The 17,977-nt window shown below is 35.9% G+C and overlaps 2 protein-coding genes across 2 annotated transcripts in view; one reads left to right on the top strand and one right to left on the bottom strand.

Annotated features, from left to right (window-relative positions):
- Positions 1-5,763, bottom strand: part of LOC128548791 (nonsense-mediated mRNA decay factor SMG7-like) — a 63,661-nt gene extending 57,898 nt beyond the window's left edge. Inside the window, exons 1-3 of the mRNA XM_053524265.1 lie at positions 5,649-5,763; positions 3,101-3,132; positions 815-932 (exon numbers count right to left, since the gene is read on the bottom strand). Of these exons, the coding sequence (XP_053380240.1) occupies positions 815-932; positions 3,101-3,132; positions 5,649-5,674 (176 nt within the window). The 5' untranslated portion in view covers positions 5,675-5,763. The remainder of the gene's footprint in view (positions 1-814; positions 933-3,100; positions 3,133-5,648) is intronic.
- Positions 5,764-5,917: 154 nt separating this feature from the next.
- Positions 5,918-17,692, top strand: LOC128549096 (uncharacterized protein y4mH-like). Its single transcript, XM_053525329.1, has 8 exons — positions 5,918-5,997; positions 11,289-11,447; positions 11,724-11,800; positions 13,076-13,233; positions 14,285-14,332; positions 14,531-14,644; positions 16,792-16,858; positions 17,393-17,692. Exons 1-8 carry the CDS (start codon positions 5,973-5,975, stop codon positions 17,567-17,569), a joined length of 825 nt encoding a protein of 274 aa, XP_053381304.1. The 5' UTR covers positions 5,918-5,972; the 3' UTR covers positions 17,570-17,692.
- Positions 17,693-17,977: the final 285 nt, after the last annotated feature.

The raw sequence follows: 17,977 nt of genomic DNA, 5'->3' as shown, positions 1-17,977 counted from the left end.
TGTTTAAGATGTAAATTAGCCATATCCTGTGTACTGAAAGCTTACAATATTTGCCCTAGCACTGGTAATCTAAAAAGGCATAGAACTTTAAATTTGAAAGGCCAAGGCCTTTTCCCAATTTCCTGATGAAAAGCCCTGTGGTACCAATTTACAGTTGGGTCACCTGCATCAATCATGATAAAATGCCTTTTCCAAGAACAACACAATGGGAGTGACACTTGTTCTACCTCAGTAGCAACAAAAAAATCAACTATAATGAAAATCTTAGAATAATCCTAGAATAAAGTTTGAAGATTGAAAAACTCTTTTAAGCTGACACCAATTTATATCTACTCCATATTTTCTCGGGCAAAGTGGGACAAAAGTGGCATGTTGATCTGCAATCTAAAGTTTGAATCCAAACCTAACTGGAATTCAACTGCAGTCTCTTTAATCTCTTACCAAGGCACCGTATCTGACCAAGCATCCAGAAAGCAGCCATCAAACATAGTTAACATGTTGTTAGAACCTTTTTTTATAATCAATGAAAAATATCAGTACATATATTTATACTTAATATGAGACGTGCAATGGGAAAACCAACATAGTGGCTTTGCGACCAGCATGGATCCAGACCAGCCTGCGCATCCACGCAGTCTGGTCAGGATCCATGCTGTTCGCTTTCAAAGCCTATTGCAATTAGAGAAACTGTTAGCGAACAGCATGGATCCTGACCAGACTGCGCAGATGCGCAGGCTGGTCTGGATCCATGCTGGTCGCAAAGCCACTATGTTGGTTTTCCCATGGCACGGCTCATATATCCTTGTTAACTTACAGTTCTTGTTCCACTTTCTTGTCAAGAGCATACTCCAGGTCTGTAAGGAGAATTTTCTTGTAAACATCTTCAAGTTTTTGTCTCATTACCCACGTTTCGGATATGGTTTTACTGGTATCTGTGAAAACAAATAAATATTATATAAACACATTTTACCCGTAAGATAACAAAACTCTGGTTACCAGTATCTGTAACAAGAGGGCCATGATGGCCCTGTGTCGCTCACCTGAGTACTATTGCTCAAAATGATATGATCGTTTCAAACCAATCTCATTAGAAGCTGCTAAGGTGTATCATTTAGATAAATAACAAAGGAGGTAATCTGTCATCAATTCAGTCAATATGTATCTTCACTGATTGTCCAAGTCCATCTGTTGACATAAATGAAATTTCAGATCAGTATCTTCATTAGTTACGGAGATATACTCATTTTAATTTGAAATAAAGGGAGGTAATTTGACATAAAATCAGTCCATAGTTATCTACCCTGATTGTCTCAGTCCAACTAATGACAATAATGAAATTTCAAATAAGTCCTATAAGTACTTACTGATATAAATCCATTTTGATTACAACCAGGGGAGGCAATAAGATATAAAATAATTCTGGAACTACGATTGAATCTGACAGGTTCATCATGGAACCCAAAATTTATTGTTGTTGAAGATATTTTGGAAGTTTGTATCAAATCAAACCATAAATGAAGTCTCTATATGGCTGCAAAAGCCAAAAACAGCCAATTTTGGACATTTAAGGGGTTATAACTCTATAACTCTGGAATCCATGATGGAATCTGGCCAGTTCAAGAAAGGAACAAAGATCTTGTGGTGATACAAGTTGTGTGCAAGTTTGGTTAAAATCAAATCATAAATAAAGCTGCTATTATGCAAACAATGTCAAAATAGCTAATTTTGACCCTTTCAGGGGCCATAACTCTGGAACCCATAATGGGATCTGGCCAGTTCAAGAAAGGAACCAAGATCTTATGGTGACACAAGTTTTGTGCAAGTTTGGTTGAATTCAAATCATAAATGAAGCTGCTATTGTGCAGACAAGGTCAAAATAGCTAATTCTAGCCCTTTCAGGGGCCATAACAATGGAACTCATACTGGAATCTGGCCAGTTCATGAAAGGAACCAAGATCTTATGGTGATACAAGTTGTGTGCAAGTTTGGTTAAAATAAAATTATAAATGAAGCTACTATTGTGCAGACAAGGTCAAAATAGCTAATTCTGGCCCTTTCAGGGGCCATAACTCTGGAACCCATAACAGGATCTGGCCAGTTCAAGAAAGGAACCAAGATCTTACGGTGATACAAGTTGTGTGCAAGTTTGGTAAAAATAAAATCAAAAATAAAGCTGCTATTTTGCAGACAAGGTCAAAATAGCTAATTTTGGCCCTTTCAGGGGCCATAACTCTGGAACCCATTACGGAATCTGGCCAGTTCAAGAAAGGAACTGAGATCTTATGGTGATACAAGTTGTGTGCAAGTTTGGTTAAAATAAAATCATAAATGAAACCACTATCGTGCAGACAAGAAATTGTTGACGGACGGACGGACGCACAGACGACGGACAAAGGGTGATCACAAAAGCTCACCTTGTCACTATGTGACAGGTGAGCTAAAAAGAACAAACAAATGAACAGCATTATAGTAACTGCATTTTACTCTGATTAATTACAATTACATTTAGCAAAATCATCTTCATTGATGAAATAGATCTCAATTGTTTAACACGATATTTTTAGCGGGAGTTTTCTCTCTAATGAAAGTTTCTTAACTGTTGCATTTTAAAGAACTTTGACTTTTTCAGAATTATATTAAAACCTTATCAACAAGAAAATACCACTAAAATTAAAAAGAATATTTTATACAAGAATTCTGTGAGAAAGAAAGTCTTTTTTTTTGCTGGCAACTTAAGGAATAAACAGAAATCTGACATGATAATCTACAATTGTCCATGTAGTATGTACCCCTTGCATTTTAGCTTATGTGATAACTACACAGTAACCATTCCATGGTCTGGTTTATGCTTGATATTTTCAGTTGTTTACAGAGAAATAATTTGTAATGTTTAAAAGTTAAAAATTATAAAATTGTTACAATGTACAACCGTAACATGCTAAATTATTATATTTTTGTGACACAAAACAATTGAGCAGTTTAAAGCCTCATGGAAAAATAAATTTCATTGTCTATAGCTTGTATATTCATAAATACACCAATATCGTATAGATAACAATTTTTACAGAATTAAAAAAGAACCTCAAACTTTTATACATACCAGATACACTTGCCTTGAGGGCCTCTGCTTGTCTGAAATAAATAAACAATGAATAATGATATGTTGTGAATTGGAACTTGCAAGTACAGTGGAATTTCAATTCTAACATGGAAAATTCATACACATTTCCTTTAAAACATAGAAATTTGATATCACATTGATATATTATTTGGTGCCACAGAGATGCTGGCAAAGAGTGCTGCTACAGTTGATCTTTTTCTTTATATAAAAGATGTTTCAGAATAGAAATGATATGACACAGTTTTAACAGACCAATGTTACACCAGATTTTTTTTTACGAGGAGTGGAAGGGGCCCAGGCCTGTGCTTTGGAGAAAAATATGGCTTGGTATTTGGGCAAAGGGGAATAAAAAACCTGACACAAAGTCAATTTTGGGGGGAAACTGCATGATTTAAAAGAAATTTTCTGAGGGGAAAGGGCCTATTAACAGCCATTAATATAGAACGGGGAAAAAAGCCTGCACACTTAATTCACACATGGACACACTGTATCTATTTTTTATCTATTTTTCAGTGTTTATTTGTAGCAGTGAGTACAATGCTAAACTTCATAGTCATGCCTTACTGGAAATCATGTCAAAGACATGAAATTCCACTCAGCCACATTATACAGGGGTTCCACTAGACCTGAAAACCCGAGAGTCCCAGGACCCTTGGGTCCAAATTTTGAAGGGTCCTTTTTCAAAATACAAGAGTCCTGCCCCAACTTGCTGATAAAGAAAAATCAGCGTGGCATGTCCACATGATAAAGGGCGGGATTTAGCAGAAGATCAAACGCAGGAGGGCATGACCGCGAGTGTTTGTTTTTGAATACACGTGTTTATCGTGGACATAGTTTTACTGTAGGAAATGACTGATAAGAGGAAGGATTATCAAAGGAAAATGTCTCCGGGTCCAAGTGATGCACAGGCAATTATCATGCCGGGTCCTTTGAGAGTCTTTTGAAAATCTCCCGGGTCTGGACGCGGGGTCCCGGGTCAAATGGAACCCCTGTTATACCGACATCAGGCTGACCAATCCAAGAACTACCCTCTTAATTCTGAATGCCAAGCTGGGAAGCTACTAGTAGTACCATTTTTTTGCATCTTCGGCATGACTTGGACAAAGAGTGTACCAATGACTTCCTACACTTTAAGCGGGTACTCTGCTACTAAGCTACAGAGGCAGTATATGAAATTTTCTTTATAGAAATACAGATGCTGTCAAGCTTTTCCCTCGGGCTTGCTCTGACATTTAGTGTTTAGATCCAACATGGTCAGGACTTCATTTTACAGTTAAAGTTTTTTTAATAAAATGTCAGTCATATTTGTAAAATCAGCTCTTCAAGCAGAAACCCCAATATCTTGATGACCACATAGCCTTTCTTTTGTGCATACAACAGAAACATACGTCTGTGGATGCATTTTGTTGAATATTTCACCTATCAAAAGTGATCTTGAGGTGTATTATTTAGTTAAACTTTCAATACAATCTACTTCATTGTGTGGTAAAAGTATCTAGCGAATACAGTATTGAGTTGAGCACAACAGTACACGTATTCATTGGAGTCAGTTATCGTAATGAACTTCAGGACCAAAGATGATTAACAACGACAACAACAGTATTTCAGTGGGTGCGACACCTTATGTACCAGTCACTTTATGTACCAGACACTTTATGTACCACTTTGACACTTAGTGTACCACCAATATATTATATAGTAATTGTTTCTCATTGTGTAGCACTGTCAATATGTGATAATTACCTGTGAAAACAACTTTGATTTAATTAGCTTAAGTCCATAGAATGTTGTTAACATTTCTATGTGCATATAATTTTACCTTATTAATTATGACAATTAACATAAATTTAAATTTAGTAAAAAAAACATTTCAAGTAACATAAAATATATCATTTTCATCAAATCAAAACAAAAATGATCATCCAATATATATCATATATGTGGTACATAAGGTGTCCAAAGTGGTACATAAAGTGCTGGTACATAAAGTGTCTGGTACATAAAGTGACACATTCTATTTCAGTTATGTAAGTTGTAACAGCAGAAACAAGGACTATCTGCAGCAATAAAACCTGCATTTTATCAGTAGACATATGAGGGGAATATAATTTTAAGGCAATTTCAAACAAAAAATATTTGAAGCCTAATAGTTCACACCAATTTCATTGAACTGACTCAACCCGCATGTGTTGTCTGTTGAGTCAGCAATCAAAGGGTGTGTCTTAAATCTTTTGTAATTTCTAAACAAAAACAATGGTTTGGAAAAAGTATGCTTTATGTTATTTCACGGCCTACTATCCTGATTAGGATGAATTGTACACACTCAATTATTTCAAATTCTACTGAAACTAAAACAAATATCCGAAAACTTTTTCACCCGAAATTACAGTTAGTTACTCTGAGTTGTCATAGAGTTTTCATGTCTGTTGTTTGCTTTAAAATAACATGCCGATACATTTGATCAAATGATTTTATCAGCAAAAACCTGATCGAAAGAATAAGTTTAACATTTCCTTGTTCGAAATACCTTAACATCTGGGCCACTGAACTCATCTTTACGAGTTCTTTTGGCTAAGTTTCTGACCCAGTGTTGTTTCTGTCAAGTGATCGCCATTTTGTTTCCATTTCCGATTGATAAGAACTGGTCCCTCACTACAAATCATTAACTTAGAATAAATGACTATAATATAAGTATGAAAACACAAATATTCTTTAATTTGCAAAATTGCCAGATTAATAATCATAAAACCGAAGACACTATGATATTGTATTTAATCTACAATGCCGCCTCCCTTGCTTTGGTCACGTGATGGTCATGTGATATATTCGGTTCGGTGGTAAACAAACGAATATGGAATTTGTCGACACACATTTTCGTAAGTTTGATTTATTTTATTTGTCACTTGTTATGCACAGGCACGAGTACCGGATCTGGGACGAAATATAACCAGACTCATATAAAACCCTGTTTTCATCTTAAATGTGTCCAAAAAGAAAAATACATAGTGAAATATGAGCCCCCCTGCAAAACATATTAGGCCTAATAAATGCAGTATATTCAATCAAAAATGTATCTTTTGAAGGGGGCTGATATTTCACTGTGTATTTTTTCTTTTTGGACACATTTAAGATAAATACAGGATTTATATCAATCTGGTCATTTTTTTTCGTCCCAGGTACGATAGGCCTACTTGTGCCTGTGTTGTTAAGGTCATGGCAAACATCTGCAGTTTGGTAATGAATAAAGTCATCTTTCTGGAAGCTTAATTATAGATACAGGATTGTTACTACCATAAGTCGTTATGTTTAAGTTACATTAATGCAGGATTAGTGTTTCACTGTTTGAACACCCTCTCTCATCTAGACTACACGTGGTACCCTGCACGCAATCAGTCACGGTTATATAGTGGAGTACAAGAATCCCAAATCCACCAACTTGATTATTAACAGTCAGGCGATATATAATTTATCTAATGTACGGGTGATCTGAAAGAACGGTGGACATTCTGAAAGCGGAGTGTCTGCTTGCGTTTATGGCTATGCTTTTATATCCGTCGTCTAGGGGCAAAAGTGGATAACTGCATTGACATAAAATGCACTTTTTCTGTTTGTTTTTTCGCTAAGGTAGCGATATATGGGTTAAGGGTTGCGGTTATAGTCACTATATGTTGTTGAGCATGTGTTTCACCATATCAACATTTATTTTTTCTTATGCGTTGTTATGTTGTTTTCCCAGTTTGTATTGTCTTTAAATAATTATATATTTGTATGTCTTTATTTTATAGTTTTACAGTCCTACTTGTGATGTATGGCTTTGAATGTCCATCTCAATATTTATTTAACATTGTCTGGTTAACTATAAGTAAGCTAAAATACACACACGCACACAATATACAAACAATATACATGCACTGTTTCGAGACGACCGTAACCGATAAAAGTACTACACACGCATTAAGATGAAATTCATATCCATTTAGCAAACAGAAGAGTGCGAATTTAATGATTTCAGGTTGAATTTGCATATATTATAAGTTATGTTTGTTCAGAGTGCGTAACATACTTCTAAACCTTGACAACAACCGAGTAAATATAGTAAGTTTTGATTACTTAGTAACTGAACAATTAGAACAATTTCAACAAATGATCCTTACTATATATATGTAATGCATTATAAATGGATATCATCAGATGATAAGTTTAATGTAATTATAACAGTAATATCTAGGTCATTCACTGGTCAAGATTGATGAATATCTGCTTAACAAGCAACTGGTTTTGTTATAAGTTTAGAAGAAGTAAAAAAATATACCGTCACTTTGTTTGTATTTAATGTTCAAATGCATCTGTATTCTTTATCATCAAGGCCGTTTAAGGTTTATACTCCTTTCTATGGTGGCTGATTTCTGCCATTTCGCGTTTTCGCCCCGCGACCCCGCCGAGCGAAAACACGAGAATCAACAAGTTAAAATGGCGGGGGCGCGGGGCGAAAACTCGCTATTTAGCGGGGGTGCGGAGCTAAAAGACGCTGTTTAGCGGGGTCGCGGGGCGAGATTTAGTAACTTGTATGTCGGGGGCGCGAGACGAAAACACGATAATTAGCGCTGCTTAAACGCCCCCGCTAATTATCGTGTTTTCGCTTCGCGCCCCCGCTAAATAGCGAGTTTTCGCCTGGCGCCCCCGCCATTTTATCTTTTTAATTTTCGTGTTTTCGCTCGGCGGGGTCGCGGGGCGAAAACTCGCTATATAGCAGGGGCGCGAAGCGAAAACACGATAATCAGCGGGGTCGAGAGGAGAGATTTAGGAACTGGAATGTCGGGGGCGCGGTGCGAAAACTCGGCGTTTAAGCAGCGCTAATTATCGTGTTTTCGCCACGTGTCCCCGACATACAAGTTACTAATTCTCGTCCGGCAACCCTGCTAATTATCGTGTTTTCGCTCCGCGACCCCGCTAAATAGCGAGTTTTCGCCCCGCGCCCCCGCCATTTTAACTTCTTAATTTTCGTGTTTTCGCTCGGCGGGGTCGCGAGGCGAAAACGCGAAATGGCAGAAATCAGCCACCATACCTTTCATATAGCCTACTTCAAAAGATTCGTTTTAGATAGGAAAATGATATGAAGAAGGTTAACTTGTGAATCGCAAAGACGCTTGAAATTGATACAATTTGCACTCTGAATATTATCATTTGCAAGTGTATATATCATCTTTTTTTGCCGACATACACTCACATTTGAAAATAATATATATAAATAAATGTGTACGCATTCGATAAAATTGCACGTTCTAGATCTAGTTTCTTTCAGATAATTTTATGTAAAATAAATCACTGTCTTAGAAATAAGGCTGGGATTTAGAGCGGACAGTTTGCTTTCGATAAACATCCATCGTGTAATGAGAGAACGGATTTTAGAGAAATAAGAAACAAACAAAAATGCATATTTTAATTACAGTTTATGAATAAATGGTGGACGTATACTATTTAGTATGCGTCATGATGCATTACAATAGCATACAATGAACTGATTAGATATCTGCAAGTTTAGTTCAATTGTACATGTATATAGACTAAAATTCCGTCGTATCTATTGAGAGAAACTGCCTGTGCTATTCGTAAAGATATTAGCCATAGTAGGGTTTTAAGGTAGCAAGGTACACTTATCCATGAAAAATAGCGTGCCAAAATCATCAATTTTGCACCTTTTGAACAGTCTACAATGATCCCGCTGCAAGAACACTGTCCAATTTTATTGCATTTCTTAATTTAATAGTCCTTACTGAACGTCAGGACATAAACGGAATGGGGGCCCATCCAGCTCGTTTTTTTCGGAAAATAACGAAAATGTTCCTGAGTATCAATCAACAAGCACAGAACCCTTCCGTGAATTGAATTTTTCCGCGAAATGGTGTCTCATTGATCATACAAAGCTACCAGCAGTTAGTTTTCCAACTGACATCAGAATTTTACATGTATCGGCTGTATAAATTTTCTAAAGAATTAATAATCATTATCTCTCACCTTAATTTACAGACATCCAAAATCACGATGTTCTCTTTATAACAAATATTGACGGGGGCCAAAATTCGAAAGTGTACCCTTCTACCTTAAGATTTTTCAGTTAATGAACAACAGAGGGTTTTACTTGTTCTGAACTTTTATATGTCTTTCGCCAATTCAACCAAATAAAAATGTTTTCAATAGCATGAAAAGAAGTCTGTATGAGAGACTCTAAACTTGCCCACCCTAATGCACAAATTTAGCCAAATTTACAAATCGTCGCTACGAGACAAAGAACGTACAATACATCCGTTTTTACCATTTTCTGACATGATTTAACGTATTTTGTCATTAGGAATGATATAAGGGCAATTCTGCACCATTTTGCGAAATAAAATGTCTCCACCCCTTATTTTCTTATTTCATGGGGTCCCCACCGTCCGACTTTCCCCCTGATTGACGAACTGCATAGCTGGTGGGCCAGATATGCGCTGTGTGGGTTAATAACGATAAAAATGATGTTTTTACTGTACCAGAACCTTGTTACTGGAGCTAGAATCCAAAAAAATCGTATGCGTGTATATTGACTTTTATGCTTTTATGTGTCCTCACCGTAACATTTTTGAGCTGCTGTGCCGTCAGGTAGCGTTTTAAGTGCCCAGTAAGTTTAGAATATCGAAGAAGAGGTTCTAAACTATTTGAAACCGCACAAATTTAAGAGTTCTTTCAAAATTTAATTTTGGCAGATTTTCCTTAAGGTAGCAAGGTACACTTAGATGCGAAAATTTTGGGCACGGACGGTCTTACATGTAGCGCGTCGCAATATTGCACTTCCCCTATGAGCAAAATTTGGGTGGCTATTTTATAAATTGCGTGCATGTTTTGTGCGTTTAATTAATGGCAAGATCGGGATTCTCATACAAGAATAAAGAAAGTTATCAAAGCGAAAGGTTTACATCATCCATGAAAAATAGCGTGCCAAAATCATCAATTTTGCACCTTTTGAACAGTCTACAATGATCCCGCTGCAAGAACACTGTCCAATTTTATTGCATTTCTTAATTTAATAGTCCTTACTGAACGTCAGGACATAAACGGAATGGGGGCCCATCCAGCTCGTTTTTTCGGAAAATAACGAAAATGTTCCTGAGTATCAATCAACAAGCACAGAACCCTTCCGTGAATTGAATTTTTCCGCGAAATGGTGTCTCATTGATCATACAAAGCTACCAGCAGTTAGTTTTCCAACTGACATCAGAATTTTACATGTATCGGCTGTATAAATTTTCTAAAGAATTAATAATCATTATCTCTCACCTTAATTTACAGACATCCAAAATCACGATGTTCTCTTTATAACAAATATTGACGGGGGCCAAAATTCGAAAGTGTACCCTGCTACCTATACATTAGCGTCCGCTTAAAGATGCCATTTTTTTCTTCCAAGAAGAAAAGACTGAGAGAAAGAGAGACGGACAGACAGAGAGACATATAGAAAGAAAAAAAAGACCGAACAGATTAACACATCCTGCTGAGTTCTGATAAGAATTGGTAAAAGTTCTTAAAAATGATTTATTTGAGTATGCTATAATACAGGGAAATGAAAGCATGCGTGCTATATGTTTGTGATATTGCCAAGATTCCTTCTTTTCATAATGTTATAAATGATCTTTTGCAGTGAGAGCCCGTTCTGTCTATCTGTCGCCGTGCATGGAGGAACCTATAAATTAAGAGTCATACTTTTCAATTTAAACATACTTTAATCAGACAGAAGTACACTACAAAAAGAAATTGATAGTATTTTTATTCTGCGAACGTTCGGTCATCTCTCTGGATTTTGAAGATACCTTGAATAATTTTACACCATGCCTGAAAAAAAGACTCATAGCAGATGAATATACGTATATAAGCTTTCTTGTAAAAGCTTGTTTTCATATCCTTAGAAATACATTTATGATTATATGTGTTTGTTCATTTGCAAATCCATACTGAAATAAATACTGTTTATACTAAAATTAATCTTATCTTTTACGCAAACATACGAATTGCAAAAGGAAACTTTCGCGAAAATTTGGATATATATACACTTTTAACAAAAATTTCAGATTTCATCATGTTTTTTTCTGTATATCGTACTTTTCAAATGTTATTTTCAACCTTTTCCATCTTGCAGATGTATGGGCGCTGCAGAAGTTTTCCTATCCGTGGCCTACGCCAGATAGGAAGATATACAAGGACTACTATCCTTGTGGGCTAGAGAACGCTGTGGAAGGGACACCGGTAAAACACGCAATTTTCGTGCAATGTCTTAACGGCAGCGTGGAAGAGGCTGGTAGGTCTGGTTGTATTTAAGTTTTATGATACTTACACATAACAGAACAATTAAAGCACACATGTATATATAGATATAGAACATATTTTAGCAGTTATTTTGATGTTAAACCATATTTGAAAATATATAAAACAAATAGTACCGCACAAAAAGTACTAATATCTAAAAATCGATATTCACTATTTTATCTCTATATTATTATTAATTATAAGACAGTGTTGGCGTTCCATACTTCTGCTTTCCGTTTACATGTAAATTCTATGTATCATTTAAAAGAATGGGTTATGGACATGGCAACACGTCACAGCATTATTAAAGGTGTCGTAGCTGGTCTCGACATAACAAGCCCAAAGGTAACGTGATAAAACAAATTTATTTTCACACAAAAAATATTTCCATTTCCAGAAAAAAAGTTAATTTCAGATAGAATTGTTTATGTTATTTTATATGTGACCGTATGTATTGCACAATATATCATCATATGTCTTAATTAATGTTTATTCTTTAGACGTCACTTTAAACTAGTAATTTCCAATGGCTATGCCTACACACAAAATAGTGTGTCTTGCACATATGTCTAGGTTTTGGTATATTTTGCGCTTTCGAGAAATAGTATGTTACGCGTTCGAGGGAAATGTCATGCATGCGTACATGGGAGATAATAAGTATATTTTACAATAATTTCAACTCGGGTTTTTTGTACTTTTCGAATTGTTGCATATTCTTTAGTTTGTTCAGTAGGATAAAGTCTTTTTTATAACATAAATGATGCACTTTTTGTTAGTTTGGCTGAGTAAGATTTGTGACAACTATGTATCACAATGAATTCACCTCTACTTTACATCCATATACCTCTGACTGTACAACAAATTTTCCTTTTAACTTTAAATCTTCAACATTTAGAGTTAGATAACCATAATGAACTTAAGTGGAATAAAACTAAAAGTGAATTTGGTCAAGCTGTGTTTTGCTAAACCGAGTCGTTTGACTTACTGAAGGTATTATCGGCCACAGAGGAGAAAATGCTTTTTTTTTGTTATAATATATTATATTAACATTTTTATGGGTTACAGTAACTAACATCTACGGGCAATACTTTCAACCTTCTTTAGCTAGTACATTTGAATATACGTTACGCTTCGAGCTTAAACTGAACTATTATCTGTTTTTGCCTCTGTGAAACGTCATGACGTCATTTCTTTCAACGGAAGTAAATCTCGCACTAATGCTAGGAGCATTGTCGATGATGGCGCTTGGGGCCCGTTATGATAATGTGATAATGCATAAAGCAATACGATAACAGCATAGAATTATTAGTATTTATAGGTGAGCCGCGCCATGGGAAAACCAACATAGTGGGTATGCGACCAGCATGGATCCAGACCAGCCTGCGCATCCGCGCAGTCTGGTCAGGATCCATGCTGTTCGCTTTTAAAGCCTATTGGAATTGGAGAAACTATTAGCGAACAGCATGGATCCTTGCTGGTCGCATACCCACTATGTTGGTTTTCCCATGACACGGCTCAGGTAGTCATGTAATAAAATATACTTATAAAACAGATGTAGGATGCAGTAGGTAACGCTTACTTTGTTTAAATCTAATCTTCATTCATTTTAAAAATTGGCAGTTAGAGGAGGTGATACAGACATTGAAGCCTAAGGGACTGTTGAAAGGAGTCAGACATATTCTGGATATGGAAAAAGATGATTGGATAGCACGCGATGACGTCAGTCAGGGGCTAGATATCCTCGGCAAACATGACATATCATATGATGTACTTGTCAGGTAACATAAGTGTGTTTTCTTTCATTTCCTAGGGATATAGTAAATAGCTGAAAGACATCAAGGCAGAAATTCGGGTGTCCGTGGTATGTCTCTTTCAAAAATAATATCTTGCTTCCTTATAAACATCGCCGAGATGGCATAGCTACGACACTGCATGTTATATGGTGTATACATGGTTACATTTCCCGGCCTCTGCACGAGTGTTCGGTATAACAATAGAAATTGTGTTTTAAAACGAAAAGGACTGCAGTTTTCAAATGGTGCGGAGACGCCAATGGCAAGCTTGGAAACCTGTAGAAAGTTAGGAAGCAGCTAATCGCCGGCATTAATTTAGGATGGTGGAAAAAAATAGCGCGCTTGATTTGCCTCTTAGAGAATAAGCAAAAACGGAAGTCTCGAAAATATTTTCAAATTGAAACATATTTTCTTTTTGATTACAAACAAAACAAAAGGACAACATGTAATGACCATTCTGTTTGTTTAACAGTAATAAACGGACTTTTTTTTCAAAAGGTTAAACTTGTCATATATGGCCTTTGACTGACTTTTTGAAATAGTTAAACTTGTCATAGAAGGCCTTTGACTGACTTTTTGAAATAGTTAAACTTGTCATAGAAGGCCTTTGACTGAATATGCATTATACTATACAATAAACAGTCACGTTTAAGTCAATATATACTTATGTTGACCTTCATTACAAAAACTAATTATTACAAGACTCCTAAATATATTAAACAGCGGTTCATAGTTTGTGCTGTATGGCCGGTCTATAGTCAATCAATGTTTACTGGACTAACGAGGCGAAAATCTAAAAAATAAAATTGTGAAAATTATTTTGTGTTGTCTTACAATAAAACACTTTCTGGGTTGCTTGCCGGTCAATAGTGAAAACTTTTGCCCCTTGTTCGTTCGGATCTCGGGTATTAGCATTGACTATTGATCGGGAAGCCATTCGATAATTGTATAATGTTGACCGAAATTTAAATCTGTTTGAAGTTACCCGGTAACTGATTTGAGCAAAATTAAATCACTGTTTTTTTTTTCTTTTCAGACCTCACCATTTGAAATATATTCCGGACGTTGTCTCCAAGCACCAAAAGTAAGAAATTAAATATTTTTTTATTTCAGTATATATTGCTTAAATCCTTGTAGTTTTTTCGTTGCTGGTCATATTGAAATTGGATTTCATAATTAAAAATGCATTACTCGATGTTTGTGTATTTGTAATTGTTAGGTTCATTTTTGTTTGACTTAATGCAAGAAAGAAGTTGATAATTTTTTAAGCAAAACTTTTCAGTACGAAGTTCATCATCAACCATATAGCAAAACCACCAGTCATGACAGGGAAACTGGACGGCTGGAAAGAGGATATGGCGGAAATAGCAAAGTCTCCAAACGTTTCTTGTAAAATGTAAGCGTCTACGATAATAGCAGAAGAGAGCATGTATGTTAGTTTCCTATGCAAACTTCAGTCGCTCGAATTCAACGGGACTGTTGACATTTGATCGAGGTATCTACAGCTCGAGTCATTGAACAGTATATAATATACAGGCATTCTACTGGGACCAGATGATGTGTTCGAGCGAAGGGTGGTGTTCAAATAATCTGAATTTGAGCAAACGAAGTCGGCTTTAGTTTCGTACAAAGTTGTGCATTATTTGACTTTTTTTTCTGTTATATTCAGATGGTACTTCTTGCACTGAACTCAAATTCAAAATTTTACGGCTTCTGCTATGTTGTTAAGGGAAAACTTCTGGGCTTGAATTACTTCAAGTACGGGCGGGTGCAATTGTGCTGTCACTAAAGTATTTTGACACTAACTTGTTTTGCTAGTTTTTGAACCAGCAGAGGAGGGAGGAGGAGGCAATAGTTTTAAAGTCAGTATGCTTAACAATGAAGGGCTTGGTCTGAACGTGCATGCCTCTAGAAGATTATCATAAAGTTAAAAACTTTAAAACAGATAGACCTATCATTGTCTATAAAATGCCGTTTATTAATGTTATTTATGTCTATATGGTGCCCTAGTAAGTATCATTAGTATTATTGCTGATCACTTCCTTTGAATTTTATTTGACTTCACGGTTGTACTGTATTTGACATAGTTTTCCAAAGATTCCGTTAACTATCACTGGACCGGTCTTTAAGAGTAAAGAACCATTCCCGTTCTTGGGTCCAGTGTTACTGTATTTTCTAAACCACTGTGATTTATGGAGAACATTCATTTTTACTGTAGTATTATTCTGCTTAAGTCGGTGCTGGGGAGTGTGAGGAGTGTACCTCACAAAACAGACGCAACAAACGAGTCTGCTTTTATGATTCTTGGCTGCGTACTTCTAGTACGCGTTCGTGTCCAATATTAGGGACATGTTCAAGTAATATCTAGGGGGTGTCCGGGTAAATTCGGACATCGGCAAAATTCGTACAGTTTTGAAGTCAAATCTATAATTATATGTTCTCACATCCGATAAGGCTAATTTATGTCTCTTTTGTGAAATTGATATGTCTCTGTTAAAATACAATCAAGTCACAAAACGTTTTAATATCGGATAGAAAGTAACAACTGAAGTAATGACGTAGTACTCATACTTTCTGCGAACAACAAAAGATATCTTTGAAGGCGGAAGTTTTCGAAGAGGATTCAATTCATGTATCAGGCATGATATCATACTATTGCTTTTAAATATGTATTCAGAATGGAAGATAAATATGTTAAAAACTCAATGATATCTGTTGCTTCCCCAAAAATCAAGGATTGTCTAAAATAAGGCAAAAGTTCAAGTGTCCGAGTTAAAACACTAGTTTTCTTGTAGTAGGAAAAATTCGAACATGCAATTTTAAGGGACAGTGCAGACTCCCTGTACTACGTTGTTTTCGACTTTTGACCAAAACAGTTACAGTCAAACCTGTGTTAAAAACCACCTCTGAACAGAGACCACCTGGCTCTAAAGACTGCATACTTTGTTTCCCATTTTTAACATTAACAGAGTATTTTAACCTGTGAATATAGGCCACCTCCTAATAAAGATTCTCCCGAGGGTGGTCTTTATAGACAGGTTTGACTGCATATCAATAATAATGAATATCTATATTTTTCAGATGTTTGAATTTTACTTTTTAAAAACAATTTTAGTGTCCGAATTATTCCTACAATGTGTCCGAATTTTCCTACCTCGTCCGAGTTATGCCGACTGAGGGCAGGGCCAATGAAATCGATTGTTTGACAATATTTTCAGATTACAAAGCTAAATATGATTGGATATCGCATCTGTAGATATTCTTTCTCCTTACTGCTTGGGTTTGTTAAGCAGCGAATCAAAATTACCTACACAGCAACCTGTCAAACTCGAACTGTTAAAAATCGTCCGAATTTACCCGGACGCCCCCTAAGTAAAAACAAAGGTAGGGTGTCTTAGTATCGTAGTATAATGAAAGGTCAATTTACTTAAATAATGGACAATCCTACAGCTATCCTACAGCAATCATTGGTTTCACATCTTTCTTTTTAACTATATTTCATTTTACCAAACAAAATACATGTGAATGTTTTTATTTTCACAGATCTGGATTGATTTCAGAACAACAGCCAGAAACATGGAAACAAATTGACTTTCAGCCGTTCATAGACGTATGTATATTTATCATATTATGTACATATAGAAAGTTTTGTTCGATATAATGATCTTTAACATTTTTACGGTTTTAAGGTGCCACAATGCATCAATGAAAAAGAGCAAAGAACTTGCACACCGTTTATTCAGATTCTTTTTTTTTTTTATCAAATAAGCTTATGTATATTTATTATGAAAAGTGTTACAAGCACTTTTGAATCATATCAAGTTTTCCAATATGACTTCCAAGATGACCGCCAATGTGTAGAAATAATATGTAGTTTCCAGAGAAACTGTCAACTTTAAGAGCATATTGAATTCATTAACAGCACTTTGTTGGTACCTGCTGTGTGACATCGCTGGTTGGCCTTTCAGCACTTCTTGGCCACGAGATACTTATCTTGTGCGATGGAAATGAGTGGGAGTTCTCTGCATGGTGGCCACGAGATAAAAAATATCGCACACTTGTCACCTCGGAGCTTCCGTATATTTTGTTTAGGTAACATATAATTTACTGTTCATTATAATGTGTGAAGATTTATTAATTGCAGCACGTTTTGACGATATTTGGACCGGACAGGTGTATTTTTGGTTCCGACTGGCCAGTTTTCGAGATGGCAGATGCAACGTACACAGAAAATCTCTCTTTGATACGGAAGTTTACTGTCGAAGTTAGAAGAAGCGCACCAGAGAAAAATATTCCGAGAAAATGCGATAAAATTTTATAATCTAGATATCTGACGAATAATGCCATTTTCGTGATGTGCGCATTATTTGCATGAACTTTTCGTGGGTAATTGGGGATAGTTCTGTACATTTTACCATCAGTATTTTCATAGTGACATGACATATGAAATTAAAACATATTTTCTGTATATCGTTGTTTTATTTAATTCAAAAGCGGTAAAACATCGCTATGTTATGTGTAAGGCGATGAAAGTGGTCCATCTTGAACAATTTATGAATATTTGAATTGTACTAGTTAGCTAGATTGTGAGGAAAGATTGACCCTTATTGTAATTACCTTCTAGTACAGTACTGTTGTTTTATGAAGAGGTCGTCAGTGTGTGCCGGACCCACGGCCTCCTCGGTTGATCAACCAACCGGTTCATTACTAGACAAACAAAACGCATTAC

This window comes from Mercenaria mercenaria, chromosome 15, assembly GCF_021730395.1.
Source record: "Mercenaria mercenaria strain notata chromosome 15, MADL_Memer_1, whole genome shotgun sequence".
NCBI lineage: Eukaryota > Metazoa > Mollusca > Bivalvia > Venerida > Veneridae > Mercenaria > Mercenaria mercenaria.
The sequence above is the reverse complement of the archived record's forward strand: the minus strand, read 5'-3'. Positions and strand labels throughout refer to the sequence as shown.